Genomic DNA, 15,092 nt, shown 5'->3' with positions numbered 1-15,092 from the left:
ACAACTCCCTTTTTTGATCTGAAGTTGAATCATCATTATATCAAAAGTATATGAGCATTCTATCTTTTTGCAGGGTCTTCAGAAAATAATAAACAGACCCTAAGGATTTCAGGAGAGTTAAAGAAGTATGGTGCTTCAAGCAAATGAAATGGTTTCTTTGACTACATTTTATTTTATTTTTTGTTCTGTTTTTAGACAAGTAATTTTCTTTCCTTTATTGTTCTTAAATGTAATGAAATATTTATATCATGTTCATCTCTTTAATCTTGATTTAATCATCACAGGCACACTGCTCTTGATCTTTTCCTATAAAACACTTCCTACAGCTTCATTACTTCTTGATGCTTTTATCTAACCTTCTCATTTATTTTTCTCAGGGTTGGAGTTGCTCACAAATATCAAATTATGAGTTCAGTTTTAGGAAGTATGTGGAGTGGAGTCTGTAATATATGGCAGAAAAGACATCATGTAAAATAAAAATGAAAAAATACAGACATAGTTCAATGGATTCTTGGTGTCAGTGTGGAATCTCTCTCTATTCAGGCAGATCTCAGCCCATTCATGTCTTCTCACTGTGTGTGATTCTTGTTCCCAACCTTCCATAAATGCTCCACAGAGGCTCTGCCTAAAGAACTGGAAAGTCTTCTTCTCTCTCATTCATGAGTAACAGTGAAGTACCCTTGCTGTCCACTCACTCTCACAACATGACCAGACCACCTCTTTTGCAGTCATACATGCCACTGATAGGTCTTTTAGGCTATTACAACATGCAAGTTTGTTGGTCTTATACTGCACCCTACTTACAACAGCCACAAAGCATCTTTCCATTTCACCTGCAATTTTTATTTTTCTGAGACTGTGGTGTTTCATGTTTCACAGCCATATTGCCTCATGAGGGGAATGTTGTCTTGGTTTGGAGCTGCAGGAACTGCAATATCAAGTCTTCAGAAATAGAAATTATAGGAGCAAAGAATTTGATCTGGAAACCCTTAGAAATGTATTCCAGTGGTTTCCTGTTTGGTGGTTTGTAAACCCTTTTGGGGTTTGTGACAATAATCCAAGGGGATCACACTAAACATTCTTTAGTGGCACCTTAAGCAGTAAAGTAATTGCAGAATAATAATTGCAGAATATCATAAGTAGCATATTGAATAGTCCTGGGAGTTCATAACACAATTTCATTATTGTTGAAAGGGGTTCTTAGAATGAAATACTTTGGGAATCTAGTCCAATCCCTCAGTTCTACACATGAGTTACAGTTTTAACTCTAAATCTAGTGCTCTCACTGGAGTCAGGAAACCCTACCCCTTGCATCTGGCAAGAAACTCCCTTTCTCCAATTCCATTATGAATCATAGCTATTTCTCACAGTCTGATGTGTTTTCTTCTCTAGCATGCAGTTGGAGAACCTCCCATAATAATTCTAAAACTCCCGTAACCCTGGAGGATCAGAAGAGCATCCACTTTTCCTCCCATCATCTCAGGTCACTTTCATTTCCCTTTCAGGCAACTTGGTTGGGGTTATGAAAATTACCTCGGATTGATTCCATAAACATAGAAGGAAGAGGGGGAGGAGTAAACCACATGCTTCCTCAGCATTACTACATACAAAGGAGGGAAAGACCAGTCAGTACTTCCTGCTACATTAGGACTTATTTAAATCTGTTCATAACAGATATAGTTGAAATAAACAAAACTTGGTTTGGAGTTGGAATTCAATTGAAACTGGCCAACTCAGGTACTTATTTCCCCCTCGGTTTTGTGCCTGTTAGATTCCACTCATTCAGTGGAATTCAACAGTCTGGTATGTGCAAGGCACAAGTATAAAAAGAAAAAGAGGAAAACAGCACCTTTTCTCATGAAATGTATATCATACTGCAGAATATGTCAAGTAAACTAATAAGTTACCTAGGAGAAAATTTGAGGGACAGAGAAGGTACTAATTGAAACTTTCCTAAAGTGGAGTGCTTGATTTGAACTTTGAAGGAAATTAGGGATTCTAAGAGGTGGAGGAACAAAGGATGGGCATTTTAGAAATGGTAGACAGTTGATGAAAAAGTGAGGCCTGACTGTCATTTAACACCCCATGTAATCTCTCTGAACTTCAGTTGCCTCCTACACAAAAGGTAGTTAATACTCATACAACTTACCTCACGGGGAGAACTGCTTTTAGGAAAACATTTTGTAAACTGTATATGAGCTATGAGTGCTATTTGTTTTTAATCTCTCCAACACCAGCATATACCACATTCATTTGTGACAGCTAAGTGACGTGGTGGATAGAGAACTAGACCTGGAATAAGGAAAACTTGAGTTCAAATCCTGCTTCAGATGCATACCAGCTAGGTGAATCTGGGTAAATCATCTGATCTCTGTCTGCCTCAGTTTCCTTATCTATAAAATGGGGATAATAGCAGCAATTACTTCCTGGGTTATTGTGAAGATCAAATGAGATAGTATTTGTAAAGTAGTTTGCAAATCTTAAATCCTATATAAAAATCAGCTATTATTATTCATTGAACATAGATTGTAGTTTTCTGAGTGGGATTAATATTATTTCCCAATCTGAATTGGTAGGGTTTCATTGTACCTTATTTCTCTTGTAAGTTTCAATTACTTTGTATTTTGTTCAATGCAACAAACATCTAGTGAGTATCTCATTTGCCTGAGTAAGGGTATATGCTAGGTGTTTAGGAGGAAATTCAAATTCAATTCAATTAACATTTATTAAGTATGTGCAAGGCACTACAATATTATTCATTGAGGATAGAAAGACAGCAACTAAAAAATAGATCCTTCTCTCAAGGACCTTATAAACTTCTGTGGGATGTAATATGTAAACAGATAATTAATAACAAACCAGGTAATTTGAGGAGAGAGAGCACTAAGAACCAGGAGGATCAGGAAAGCCTCCTGAGTAGGGGGGTATGTAGCAGTCCAGCGCAGAAGGAAGCTAAGGATGTTAAGAAGTGCACAAAGAGAAACAAAGTAATTCTCTTTTGTGTTTGTATACGCACTGCTCAGCTCTGTCTTTGCTCCATATAGGTGCCTACTAAATGCTGATTAATTCCAGACCGAGGAGAGCAATGCACACCTTTGGAGGTAGGAGATGAAATAGTAAGTAGGGAGAACCAATGTATTATTGGACTACAGCAGAGTCCTTGATGGGGAGTAGTAATGTGAAGTAGGTCTAGAAAATTAAGCTAGAGACATATAGCGAGGGTCTTTCAATCAAAATTAAAGTCTATTTTATCCTAGGCAGCTTGATGGGTGACTCAGTAGATAGAGTGCAGAAGATTTCCCTTCCTGAGTTCAGATCTTGCCTCAGACACTTGGTAGCTATGTGACCCTAGGCAAGTCACATAACCTCTGTTGGCCTTAATCTATGGGAGAAGGAAATGGCAAACTATTTTGATGTCTTTGCAAAGAAAATCCCAAATAGGGTCATGAAGAGTTGGACAGGACTGAACAGCAGCAACATTTTATTCAAGAGCAATGTTGTCAAACTCAAATCAAAATGGATCCTGGACAGTATACCAACTTAGAAAACTATAAATTTTTATCTCCATTGTATTGTATTTTTATGTATTTTTTTGTTAAACATTTCTCAATTCCATTTTAATCTGGGTTTAGGCTGCTAGGGACTTCCAACTCTGTAACTTTTAGAGCTAGAAGGGAGCCAGTGAAGCAGTGAAGATTCTTTTTTTTTTTTTTTTGCCTTTTTGAAGTTTATTATAATTTCTTTTTTTCCCATTTTTTCAAATGCTTTATTAACTTCTGATTTACATCATTCATTTCTGCCAGATTTTGAGCTACACATTTTCTCCCCATTTTTCCCCTACCCACCGCCCCAAAATAGCGGTCCCACAGGATATCCCGTCCTCCATTCTGCTCTCTCCCATATTTTCTCCCATACCCTTTTCCACTTTTCCAGTAGGGTATGGTGGATCACTATGCCTCAGTGCCTATATATCTTATTTCCCAAATACATGTAAAATAGTATTAATAATAGTATATATATATATATATATACACACACACACACACACACATATATATTTAAACATTTGATTTTAAAACTTTGAATTCCAGATTCATTCCCTTCCTCCCTTGTCACCCACCCTTACTGGGAAGATAAGCAGTTCAGTATAGGTTGTACATGTGTAGCTAATGCAAAACAATAATATAGTAGAAATATTGTAAAAGACTGACTATATTTCCCTCCCTCCTATCCCACCTCACACTTGTTCTATTCTCTACTTTGATCCTGTCCCTTTTCAAAAGTGGGTGCTTTCAACTTCCCTCCCCCCTGCCTGCCCTCCCTTCCATCATCTCCCCCTCTCATCCCCTTCCCCCCTATTCTCCTGGAGGGTGAGATACCCTATTTAGTGTGTATGTCATTCCCTCCCCAAGCCAAATTCAATGAGAATAAGGTTGACCCATTCCCTTTTGCCTTCCTATTTTTCCCCTCCATTGTAACCATTTTCCCTTGCCTCTTCTATATGAGATAGTTTACCTCATTCTGTCTCTCCCATCTCCTCTCATTATATTCCTCACCTAATTTCACCTTTTAAGTATCATCCCTTCCTGTTAAATAGGTCCTGTGCCCTCTATGTATACTTGTAAACATATATACACACATTTACATATGTATTCATATACCCTCATATATAGACATATATATTTCTATTCCCTTCAACTATTTTCATACTGAGAAGAGTTTCATCAGTTACAATTATTGTTTTTCCATGTAAGAATGTTAATAGTTCAACTTTGATAAGTTCCTTATGATTTCTTTTCCCTGTTTACCTTCTCATGCTTCTTGTATCTGAATGTCAAATTTTCTATTCAACTCTGGTTTTTTCATCAAGAATGCTTGAAAGTCCTCTATTCCACTGAATGACCATATTTTCCCCTGAAACATGATACTCAGTTTTGTTGGGTAGGTGATTCTTGGTTTTAATCCCAGCTCCTCTGCCCTCTGGAATATCATATTCCATGCCCTTCGATCCCTCAGTGTAGAAGCTGCCAGATCCTGGGTTATCCTGATTGTGTTTCCACAATATTCAAATTGTTTCTTCCTGGCTGCTTGTAATATTCTCTCCTTAATCTGGGAATTCTGGAACTTGGCTATAATATTCCTAGGAGTTTTCTTTTGGGATCTTTTTCAGGAGGTGATCGGTGGATTCTTTCAACCTCTATTTTGCCCTCTGGTTCTAAAACATCAGGGCAGTTTTCTTTGAGAACTTCCTGGAAGATGATTTCTAGGTTCTTACTTTGATCATGGCTTTCAGGTAGTCCAATAATTTTTAAATTCTCTCTCCTGGATCTATTTTCCAGGTCAGTGGTTTTTCCCATGAGATATTTCACATTGCCTTCTATTCTTTCATTTGTTTGGATCTGTTTAAGAGCATCTTGATTTCTCATAGTCACTAGCTTCCATTTGCTCCAATCTAATTCTGAAGGAATGATTCTCTTCAGTGAGCTTTTGAGATTCTTTTTCCATCTGGCAAATTCGGCTTTTTAAGGCATTCTTCTCCTCATTACCTTTTTGAGCCTCTTTTGCCATTTGAGTTAGTCTATTTTTTAAGGTGTGATTTTCCTCAGTCAGGCTGTTGACTCTCATTTCGTAATTTTCTTGCATTGTTCTCATTTCTCTTCCCAGTTTTTCCTCCACTTCTCTTATCTGCTTCTTAAGGTCCTCTATGGCCTGTAACCAGCTCATATTTTCCTTTGAAGCTTTTGGTGCAGGAGTTCTGACTTCACTGTCTTCCTCCTGTTCCGTGCTTTGCTCCTTTTTGTCTCCAAAATAGGAGTCTAATGTTAGAATCTTCTGTCTGCTTTGTTTCCTTTGCCTGGTCATGTCGCCCCTCAGTCACTTGACCCCTGGGTTTTTTGCCACAGTAGGACTCTGCCACCAGACAGGAGAGCTTTTGTCCCAAACGCTGAGGTTTTCTCAGCTGCTAGAGGTATTAGATGGGTGCCATCTCTGAGGCCTCCACACACTCTGGTGAGCTGGACACACACCACAGGACCTCCACCCTAGAATGCAAACCAGATCCAAGCAAGTTAAAGCAAGAGCGAGTACCCCTCAGACTGGTTGCTTGGTCCCCCTACACTCTGTAGGCCAGGAGCTGAAGCTGCCATGTGTCACTGTCTGACTGTGCCTGGTGTCTCAGTGGCTTCTCGCCCCGGGGGCAAAAGCCGATGCACTCCTCCCACTTACTGGGTCCCAAAGTCCAAACTGCACTGACCTCTCACTTTGTCCTTTGCATCTATGTGTTGATAAATCTGGAAACGGCCACAGCTGCTGCTGATCTGGAGTCCCTCCAGCTGGTGGCTGGTCAGATGCACCCTGTGGCTAAAACCTCTGGCTCATGCCACCTGGGCTTGGCTCCCAGAGCATTATGCTGGCTGATTCCTGCCAGCCTGCCGGGCTGTCCTCAGCGGGAGGTTAGCTTATCTGTGTCATTTTGTGGGTTCTGCAGCTCCAAAGTTTGTTTAGAGTCCCCTTTTTACAATGATTGGGGAAGGTGGAAGCTGGAGCCGCTTGGAGGTCCTGCTTTTACTCCACCATCTTGACTCTACGCCAGTGAAGATTCTTGAGGAAAACAATGACACAATCATACCTGTGCTTTAGGAAAATTATTTAGCAGCTTTATGAAGAATGGAGAGGTAAGACTAGAGGCAGGAGACCAGTTGAGAGGTTATTTCCATCTATGTAAATGGAAAGAAGGGGATGGATATAAAAGATGCAGAGACAGAATCAACAGTTGCAAACTCTGTTTTTAGTATTAGTAGTATTTAGAATTAGTAGATGGTCTTAGAGATTTCCTGTGGCTGAAAAACTTAATCAGTGAAAGCTGAGTCTGGTGACGGGCCTCTTCAAACTGATCTGGCTAAGCCTCCAATCACATGTTCCTGGATCCAAATTCAGTGTCTTTCCAGCTTGGTGGAATCTCCCAGACTGCTTTCCAGTTGACAAAGTTCACATTGAAGGAGGACTTGTAGTCAAGATCACCCAATATTTTTTATTTCTTTCTTTCTTGCTTGCTTTTTGGAGGGCAATTGGGGTTAAGTGACTTTCCCATGGTCACACAGCTAGTTTTTGTGTTAAGTGTTAAGCTGCCCCATCTTTGATTTCTATTAATGTACTTTTAATAAAGGAGAATATTTTAATATTTTTTTGTCACAATCTTTTTGGAGGTCAATTGGGTTAAGTGACTTGCCCAAGGTCACACAGCTAGTTTTTGTGTTAAGTGTCTGAGGTCAGATTTGACCTCAGGTCCTCCTGGCTCCAGGGCCGGTGATCTATTCACTGTGCCACTTAACAGAGCCAGGTTAGAAACAAAGGTCACCCAACACTTAGCCTAGTACTGTTTTTAATTAATTTTTTAAAAGTTACAAATTTTTTTTATTGTGAATTTAACAATGAATAAGCATTTTTTGTGCAGTCTGTAATGGGAGAACTGGAAGTGAAATTACTGTCTGTCCATCATTATCCACTCTATCTCAAATACGTGGATACTGGGCTTATTCACTGTCTTTGGAGCGTGGCTTCTCACCGAAAAAAGTGCTTGATTGCTTAGATTAGGGCTAACAGAACCGCTCCCCGCGGCGCCTCCGCGCACCAGACTGTGACAAAAAGGCGGCTCGGCAAGAATTTAAAATGAAAGCCTGGGCCAGGCCGTGAGGGAGCCTCGCGCTGTTAGTTGAGATAATGCACCGCGCAGTTTAATAAGGGCACCCGTATGTAACTGTTTGAGTTTAAGCACCACATCCATCCATTTAATCTAACATTTGTAATTGTTTAAAACGAGTTTCTTTGTGAATTACGGCCCACGACCTTTTGAAGTATCACAAAAATGAAAGCCCGCGCTTCTGAAAATAGAGCCTGAGAAGGTCAACCCACAGGCTTTCCCAGTCCCACGTGAAGCCGTCCGAAGCCCTCGGCCACGTAAGCAAAGGCGCATGACGCCATCACGTCGGCGTACGGCACGGCGCGGAGCGGGGATGGGGCCAGGCGTCCAACACTGCGGGTGCGCCGGCACATCCGGGGCCTGGGAGGCGGTGGCGCCCGGCGGGGGTCACGTGGCCAATTCCTTTCCGTCTCTGGCAGGCTGGGGCGCTGGCGGAGCGCGTGTTGCTCGCCGACTTGTCTACTCTTATCTCCGCCACCCCCCTCACCCGACCCTCCGCCCGTGGAGCCGGTGAAGAGATCGCGGACGCGTACCCCGTCCAGGTCCGGCACAAGGAGTACCTCGTTGCTGCCGCCGGACGCCGCGTGAACTGACCCCGCCGCCAAGATGCCGGCCTATTTCCAAAGGCCGGAAAACGCCCTCAAACGGGCCAACGGTGAGTGAGCCCGCGGCTGGCAGGGGAGGGCGAGAGGCTGTCCCAGGGTGTGCAGGGACGTCCCGCCGCGCTCCGGGAGCCGACTGGTTGCGGACCCCGCCTTCGGCCCCGGCGGGACGCCCATCCACGCCGGTCCCCCACGCATCCTCTCCGTGCCTGGTGGGACCCCGGGCGGTTGAAGGCCGCTGAACCGCCGTGTATTTGCCTCCGCGGCGGCCCGACCTTGTCGTCCTCCTCTGTACCCTGCTGGGGCCTCCCCGCCCGCGTCTCCCAGCGCGGGCCGCCGCTTCCTCGGCCCTACCCGCAGGCCTCGCCCCTCCCCCAGCCGCCCGTCCGGTCCCACGCCGAGGGAGCGCTGCCGCCCTACAGGCTCCTTCCCTGGCCGGGGCCTGAGCCTGCCTTCCGCGCGCTCCCACGGGGCGGCCTTCCCTTCCGGGCGACCGCCCTCCCCTAATACCGGCATTCCTTCTCCGCGGGGCCGCCATCTGGGGAAGCCGGGCAGGAAGAAACATGGCTCCCGGGGACAATGCACGCGGGGACCGAGGCTCCACCTCCCGTGGGGGCCCCGGCGCTGACAGCTGCTTTCTCCCCCAGCCTCGTGGAAACCCCCCAATGCTGGGGGCCCTTCCTCCCCCAAAAGGAATCCCCTTTGCTGCTCTTGGGGTCCAGTTTGGTTTCAGGCCATTCCTACTTTCCGGACCGCCGTACTTTTTCCGTGGGGAGGGCACTCTCCCTTCTCTTTTCTGTTTCCTAGTTGTCTCTAAGCTCTTGGGTGACCCTTCTCCCCACACCATGGCCTCGGATTTCTTCCACTGAAGGTCAGTTAATAGTTGGAAGGACCTTTAGTAGTCACCTAGTTCGAAGCCTCTTATTTTGCAGAGGATTCCGAGAGGTGAGTGACTCCTTAGCCCACACATTTAATTAGTGGGAGAGCTGATTCCAGAACTTAGGCTTCCTGGCTTTGAGGGCATAGCTCTCCCTTTATTATGCTGCTTCCTTGGACTCCTGCCACCCATATGTGTCTTTCTTTCCATAGGAGACCTGCAGGATTGATATGTGTCCTCCAAGTTGATGACAAGGATTTGGGGAAGGGTGTGGGACACAGATCTTTTATTCACCAGTCAAAATAATCCTGCTGCACACAGATCATTCTTTTGCTTAAAAACCTTTCATTGCCCGCAATCTGGCATGGGAGGCTCCTTCATAACCTAGTTTCAACTTACCTTTTTAGCTTTATTTAGACCATGAAGCTTCCTTGTCATCTTCCTCTGCATTTGTACAGATTGTTCCCCATATCTGGATTGTGTCTTCCATGTGTCTGTCTCCTTTGCAATAGCTTCTTTATCTTCAGGGCCTGTCTTTGAGATATCACCTCTTCAATATAAACTTTCCCCTCCAAAAACTCTTTTAGTTTTCATATATACAAACTCTTTGTGCCTATACCGGTATCACATTCTCCTTTGTATCATGTTTTTCTTCTTTGTTGTCGGTTTATATTTTCATTTCTAGTCTCTAGCACTGGGGCTTCCTGTCTGTGTCCTCCAGTCTTCGTGTATTTAAAAAAGAAAAAAACCAAACCTGTTGATTTAAAAATATTTGAGATACAAAGCCATGCGTGTAATCCATGTTCATGAGTATACTGGACATGTTGTCAAGTTTAGTTAACTGATGGAGATTTTCTATAGCTTTTTGTAAGTTTTTTTTATTAAGGAATCTCGCGTAATTAAATCCATACAGCTTCTTTAAAGAGTTTCACATCCTTTATAAACTGAAAATTGATGTTATTGACCTTTGATCATGTACTTTTGAGTAGTTTTAGTTGAACTTTGTGATGATCCAGTTTTTCTGACTGCAGGTGGTTGGGGAGTCAGTAAACATTTATTAAGGTCCTATGTGCCAAGCACCGTGATTGGGAATGCAGAAAGAAGCAAAAGGCAGTCCTTCTCTCAAGGAACTCACAACCTTATGGGAGAGATAAGTAAAGAAATATGTATGAGTTATATACAGGAAAAATAGAAAATAATTAGAAGAGGGAAGGTCCTAGAGTAAAAGGAGGGGTTGGGAATGGCTTCCTATAGTATGTTGGCTTTTAGTTGGAACTTAAAGGAAGCCAGTAGGCTAAGATGAGAGAGCAGGTATAGGGGACAACCAGAAAAAGTTCTTGTAGCTGAGAGGTGTGGACTGTCTTGTTTGGGGGAATGTCAGGGTGCACAGATATGTGGAAGTGAGAGTAAGGTTTAAGAAGACTGGAAAGGTAGGAGGGTTATAAAGGACTTTGAAGACTTAGCAGGATTTTGTATTTAATGGAGTTGAGTAGGGGAGTACTTAGAAATGTAGTCCCTATCTAGAACAGGTTTATTAAGGAATTGAACTCATAACTGACTTTATTAGCAGCATACTCTGACCAACAGCTGATAAATGCTGATTGGAAGACTTAACCATGCTATAATTTTTGTGATGATGCAAAAACAACTTTGAGGAAAGAATGTTTTAATTTGTAATATAGAATAAAGATTTTCTTATTTGTGAAATGAGATTGACTAGATGAATTTGAAGACCCCTTTCTCTTAATATGATTTTGAGATAAATTTAAATAGTTACCTTTTAAAAAGATAGTTAATTTTCTAACATAATGAATCTGGAGCAGTCTCAGTTATGCAAAATACTGTTGTGTGAAATTCATACTTCATGGTTGCTATAAAATATTTGTCATTTACAGGGTCTTACAGATTTTTAAAATATTTTGATAAATACATGTACTTCCATGACACCAAGGGATACATCCATGATTTGTAACCTAAATGCCAAACATTTGGTTTTCTTAGACTTTTTACTGATATCAGTTCTGTTGACTACAATATAAGTAGTTATTATAATATTATTCTGAATATTAAGTAGTGGTTACATTGGTTGTCTTTGGCAATTTTTTATCTGACTAAACTACTTTGCGAAATTATATTTTACAGTATTTGAATGTGGATGCCACAGACTTAACTCTAGTTAATAGCAAAATTAAGAAATCTTGAATAAGAATATTAAGAGGGGGCATTTAAAAACGAATTTTGTGGCTCCATCTGAAGAAATATGCAGTGGTGACAGGTTACTGAGGCAGCTCTATGTATATTAGGGATCATTGAATTATGGGAATAACTAAGCTTGTATCTTACTGTTAATGAGCTTCCAAAGAACTAGAATTTGATGGGAAATAGGAAATTATAAAATACTGTTACTACTGTGCCCTTGACATATTTTGATTAAGTCATGTGGACCCCTTGTCAAAGAGACCAAAGTAGTGTCACTGCTGTATGTGGATAGGAAACTCATGTTGCATAGTTTGAAGGCTGTAAATGAGATAATTTATTGAATGCCCTCCAGTTACATTTAAGTGAATTAATATGTATAATTAACTTTTTTCAACATTTTGATACTTGAATTAATCCATTGACAATATCTTAACATTTTCTAAAATTTTCAATGTTCCTCTCATTCACTTCTGCTGTATTTTGAGTTTGGTAGATTTCTTATATCATTGTAAATCTAAAATCAAATAATCTAGCAAAAATCATTAACACACTTGTAATTGCACCTTTTTTTTTTTATCTTGCCAGTGTAAAGCACCAAACAAAAGTTTCTTCATGAACTTGTAAAAGCCATTTAAATTATGTTCTACAACAGTGATTTTTAAAAAATTAACTGGTTGTGGCAAATCCGCAACTTGAGCAACACTGTAACTCAGTCTGATCCACAAAAGAGCCTGTAAAAATGACACTTAAAAACTTCAAGAAGCTAGATACATAGTTTCAATGTTCTGATGACCGTGTTGTTTCAATAGAGTATAATAGTCGACTTTTATTCCAATAAAGGTAGTTGAAAATTTATATTAAAATATTTCAATTAAAATAGATTTAAGGGTATAAATAAAAGTAATGTTAAAATGTCTCTGTTGTTTGTAGAGTCTAAGTGTTTTTCAAATATCTTGTCATTAATGTGACATGAGATTCTGTAGAATTTTGTTGCTGTTGAATGCCAAACTCATGATATCCTGCCTTTTAATATTTGGGCTTGTAGCTTTGACTTCACTATTTACAGGTAGTGTAACTTGCATGACTAGGCAAGTCATTTAACAGCTTTGAACCTCAATTTCCTCTTCTCTGAAATGAAGAGATTGGTCTAAATGACTTCTAAAAGTCCCATCCAAGTTGTAAAATTTGTCTTCTTTCCTCCTGTCCCAATTAGATTGCAGTCTCTTTGATGGCAAGCACTATGCCTTCCTTATCATAAATTCCCTGAAGTGTACTACCAAGCACTTAATATATTTACGTGTGTTGGATTAATCCCAAATGAAAATTGGTGATTTTTAGTCTTTATTGCCCTAATCAGGAGACTTGTGATTGGGAGCTTGGGGGAACAAAATTGCCTGCGTTAATTAAAGACAGACAGTTGTTATTACAGTTGTTTAAAGTCCAACTTAAGGAGTTTTTTCAGTTTAACAATAGCAAACATTTCTGTAACTTAACAATAATGAAAGTCTTCATAAACTGATTAAAATTGAATTCTTTTCCAGGTTGATGCATTGTATGCTTTAATTGGTCAGTTACTGAAAGAAAACATCTTGACAAATAATATTTCTTGTCTTTGCTTTTATTGTATTGTTTACTAATTTTTCTGTTGCCCTATTTATATGGAAATTCTGGTCCCATTAAAAAGGGTGATTTTAAAGAGAGCTTGACCTGTTTTATTGTTTTTTTTGGAGGGGGGAAGGTAGGGCAATTGGCTAAGTGACTTGCCCAAGATCACACGGCTAAGTTTTTGTGTTAAGTGTCTGGGGCCGAATTTGAACTCAGGTCCCCCTGACTCCAGGGCCCGGTGCTCTATTCACTGCGCCACCTAGCCACCCCTGCTTTATTGTTCTTTGAGTTTAAAAGTATGGTGAGAGATAGTGAAAGTTTAAAAAGCTTGAAGCAAAATATGCTCGTGTGTTTCCTGAACAAAACTTCTTGAGAGAGTTAAAAAAAATAGCTTCTCATGGGAAGCTACTCTCTTAAGTTGATTCAAGTTTTTTTAAAAATTTTTTCCAATTAAATCTGGCTCTTAAGTTTAAAAGAAACCAGATTTCTGTTTTCTTTAGAAAGGAAATTATCCCTTTGAAAAGTGAATTATCTGAGATGTTTGTGTGTATATATTTGCACGAACAATGTTTAGCAAATCTTAGCCCACTGAATATTAAAGGTTACTATATGGGTGGCTAGATGGCACAGTGAGTAAAGCACTGGCCCTGGAGTCAGGAAGACCTGAGGTCAGTTTACGCCTCAGACATTTCACACACACACACACAAACTAGCTGTGTAACCTTGGGCAAGTTACTTAACCCCAATTGCCCTCCAAAAGGCAAAAAAAAAAAAGTTACCATATTAAATTCACGCGTGGCTATCTTTAGTTTTAGGTGTCTTTTATGAAACTGTTGTTAGATAATGGAACTAACATAAGTGACCTTTACAATCCTCACTTTGATCTCTTTATGGTTAAAATGATTTTACAAGTAAAATGGTATTTTGAAAATTTTGCTCATAGGACAGACTAGTTTAAGATTGGATTAGATGATTTTTGTCTGAGGTTCCTTTCAACTATGTTCTCTTAATTATGAATTTAGTTGAATTTAATGGATACCAGTTCCATTAAGAAAATAAATCATTTAATTCAAGGTACAGGTAGACATGGCAGTTTAACTGGACTGTTGTGAATTATATTTAAATGAGTATTGTGTTGAAGAAAATGGTAGTTCTGCTTTGTTCATATAAAGTACCAAATTGAATTTTTTTTTGAGAGGGGGAAGGCAAGGCAATTGGGGTTAAGTGACTTGCCCAAGGCCACACAGCTAGCAAGTGTCTGAGGGGGGATTTGAACTCAGGTTCTTCAGACTCTGGGGCTGATGCTCTATTCACTTTAATTTGTATTCTTTTTTCTCTTTTTGGAGGGCAGTTGGGGTCAAGGTCGTATGGCTAGTTTTTGTGTTAAGTGTCTGAGGTCAAATTTGAACTCAGGTCTGACTCCAGGGCCAGTGCTCTATTTACTGCGCCACCTAGCCTCCCCTAATTTGTATTCTATTACCGTAATTTGTAAAGGTAGAAAGAAAGGTATTTGACAATTGATTGGATATGTGGGGTGAAGGAGAGTGAGGAGTTCAGGATAATGATTAGATTACAAATCTGAGAGACAGAAGGATGGTGGTGGTTTCAACAGAAATAGTGTAGTTTGAAAGAGTGGGAGTGTTTAGAGTGAAAGATCCGTTAATTTAGTTGTAGACAGGTTGAATTTAAGATTGGGACCTCCGGTTTGAAATGTTCAATAGGCAATTTGTTGATGAAGGACTGAAGCTCAGAGGAGATACTGGGGCTTGGATATAGAGAAGTGAGTCATCTTCATAGACATAATAGTTAAGCCCAAAGCCCAGGAGAGTTAATAAATTTACCAAGAGAGTGTAGAGGGAGAAGAGAGCCTAGGATAGAACCTTAGGAAGTACTTGAAATTAGGGGGAGTGATATCATCAGTGAAGAGCAGTTAAGACTGAAAAGGAGGAGAAAGAGCCAAACCAGGAGAGAGTAGAGTAGGAGAAAACCCATCAAGTAGTCTCTAGAAGAGGGTAATCAGTAGGTTCAAATACAGCAGGTTTTGAGGTGGATGAGGGCCAAAAAGACCATCCGATTGACAGTTGAGACTATTATATACTTAAGCGGGAGG

At 40.6% G+C, this 15,092-nt stretch overlaps 1 protein-coding gene across 1 annotated transcript in view; it reads left to right on the top strand.

The window, feature by feature from the left end:
* The first annotated feature begins 7,174 nt into the window (after positions 1 to 7,174).
* EIF3A (eukaryotic translation initiation factor 3 subunit A) overlaps positions 7,175 to 15,092 on the top strand; it is a 41,097-nt gene continuing 33,179 nt past the window's right edge. The window contains exon 1 of the mRNA XM_069099065.1: positions 7,175 to 8,354. Within this exon, the coding sequence (XP_068955166.1) occupies positions 8,306 to 8,354 (49 nt within the window). The 5' untranslated portion in view covers positions 7,175 to 8,305. The remainder of the gene's footprint in view (positions 8,355 to 15,092) is intronic.

Source organism: Petaurus breviceps, unplaced genomic scaffold, assembly GCF_028583685.1.
Source record: "Petaurus breviceps papuanus isolate PSGF00001 unplaced genomic scaffold, PetGlider_PUasm1.0 37, whole genome shotgun sequence".
In the NCBI taxonomy this organism is placed as follows: Eukaryota; Metazoa; Chordata; class Mammalia; order Diprotodontia; family Petauridae; genus Petaurus; species Petaurus breviceps.
This window is presented reverse-complemented; position numbering and strand designations above follow the sequence as displayed.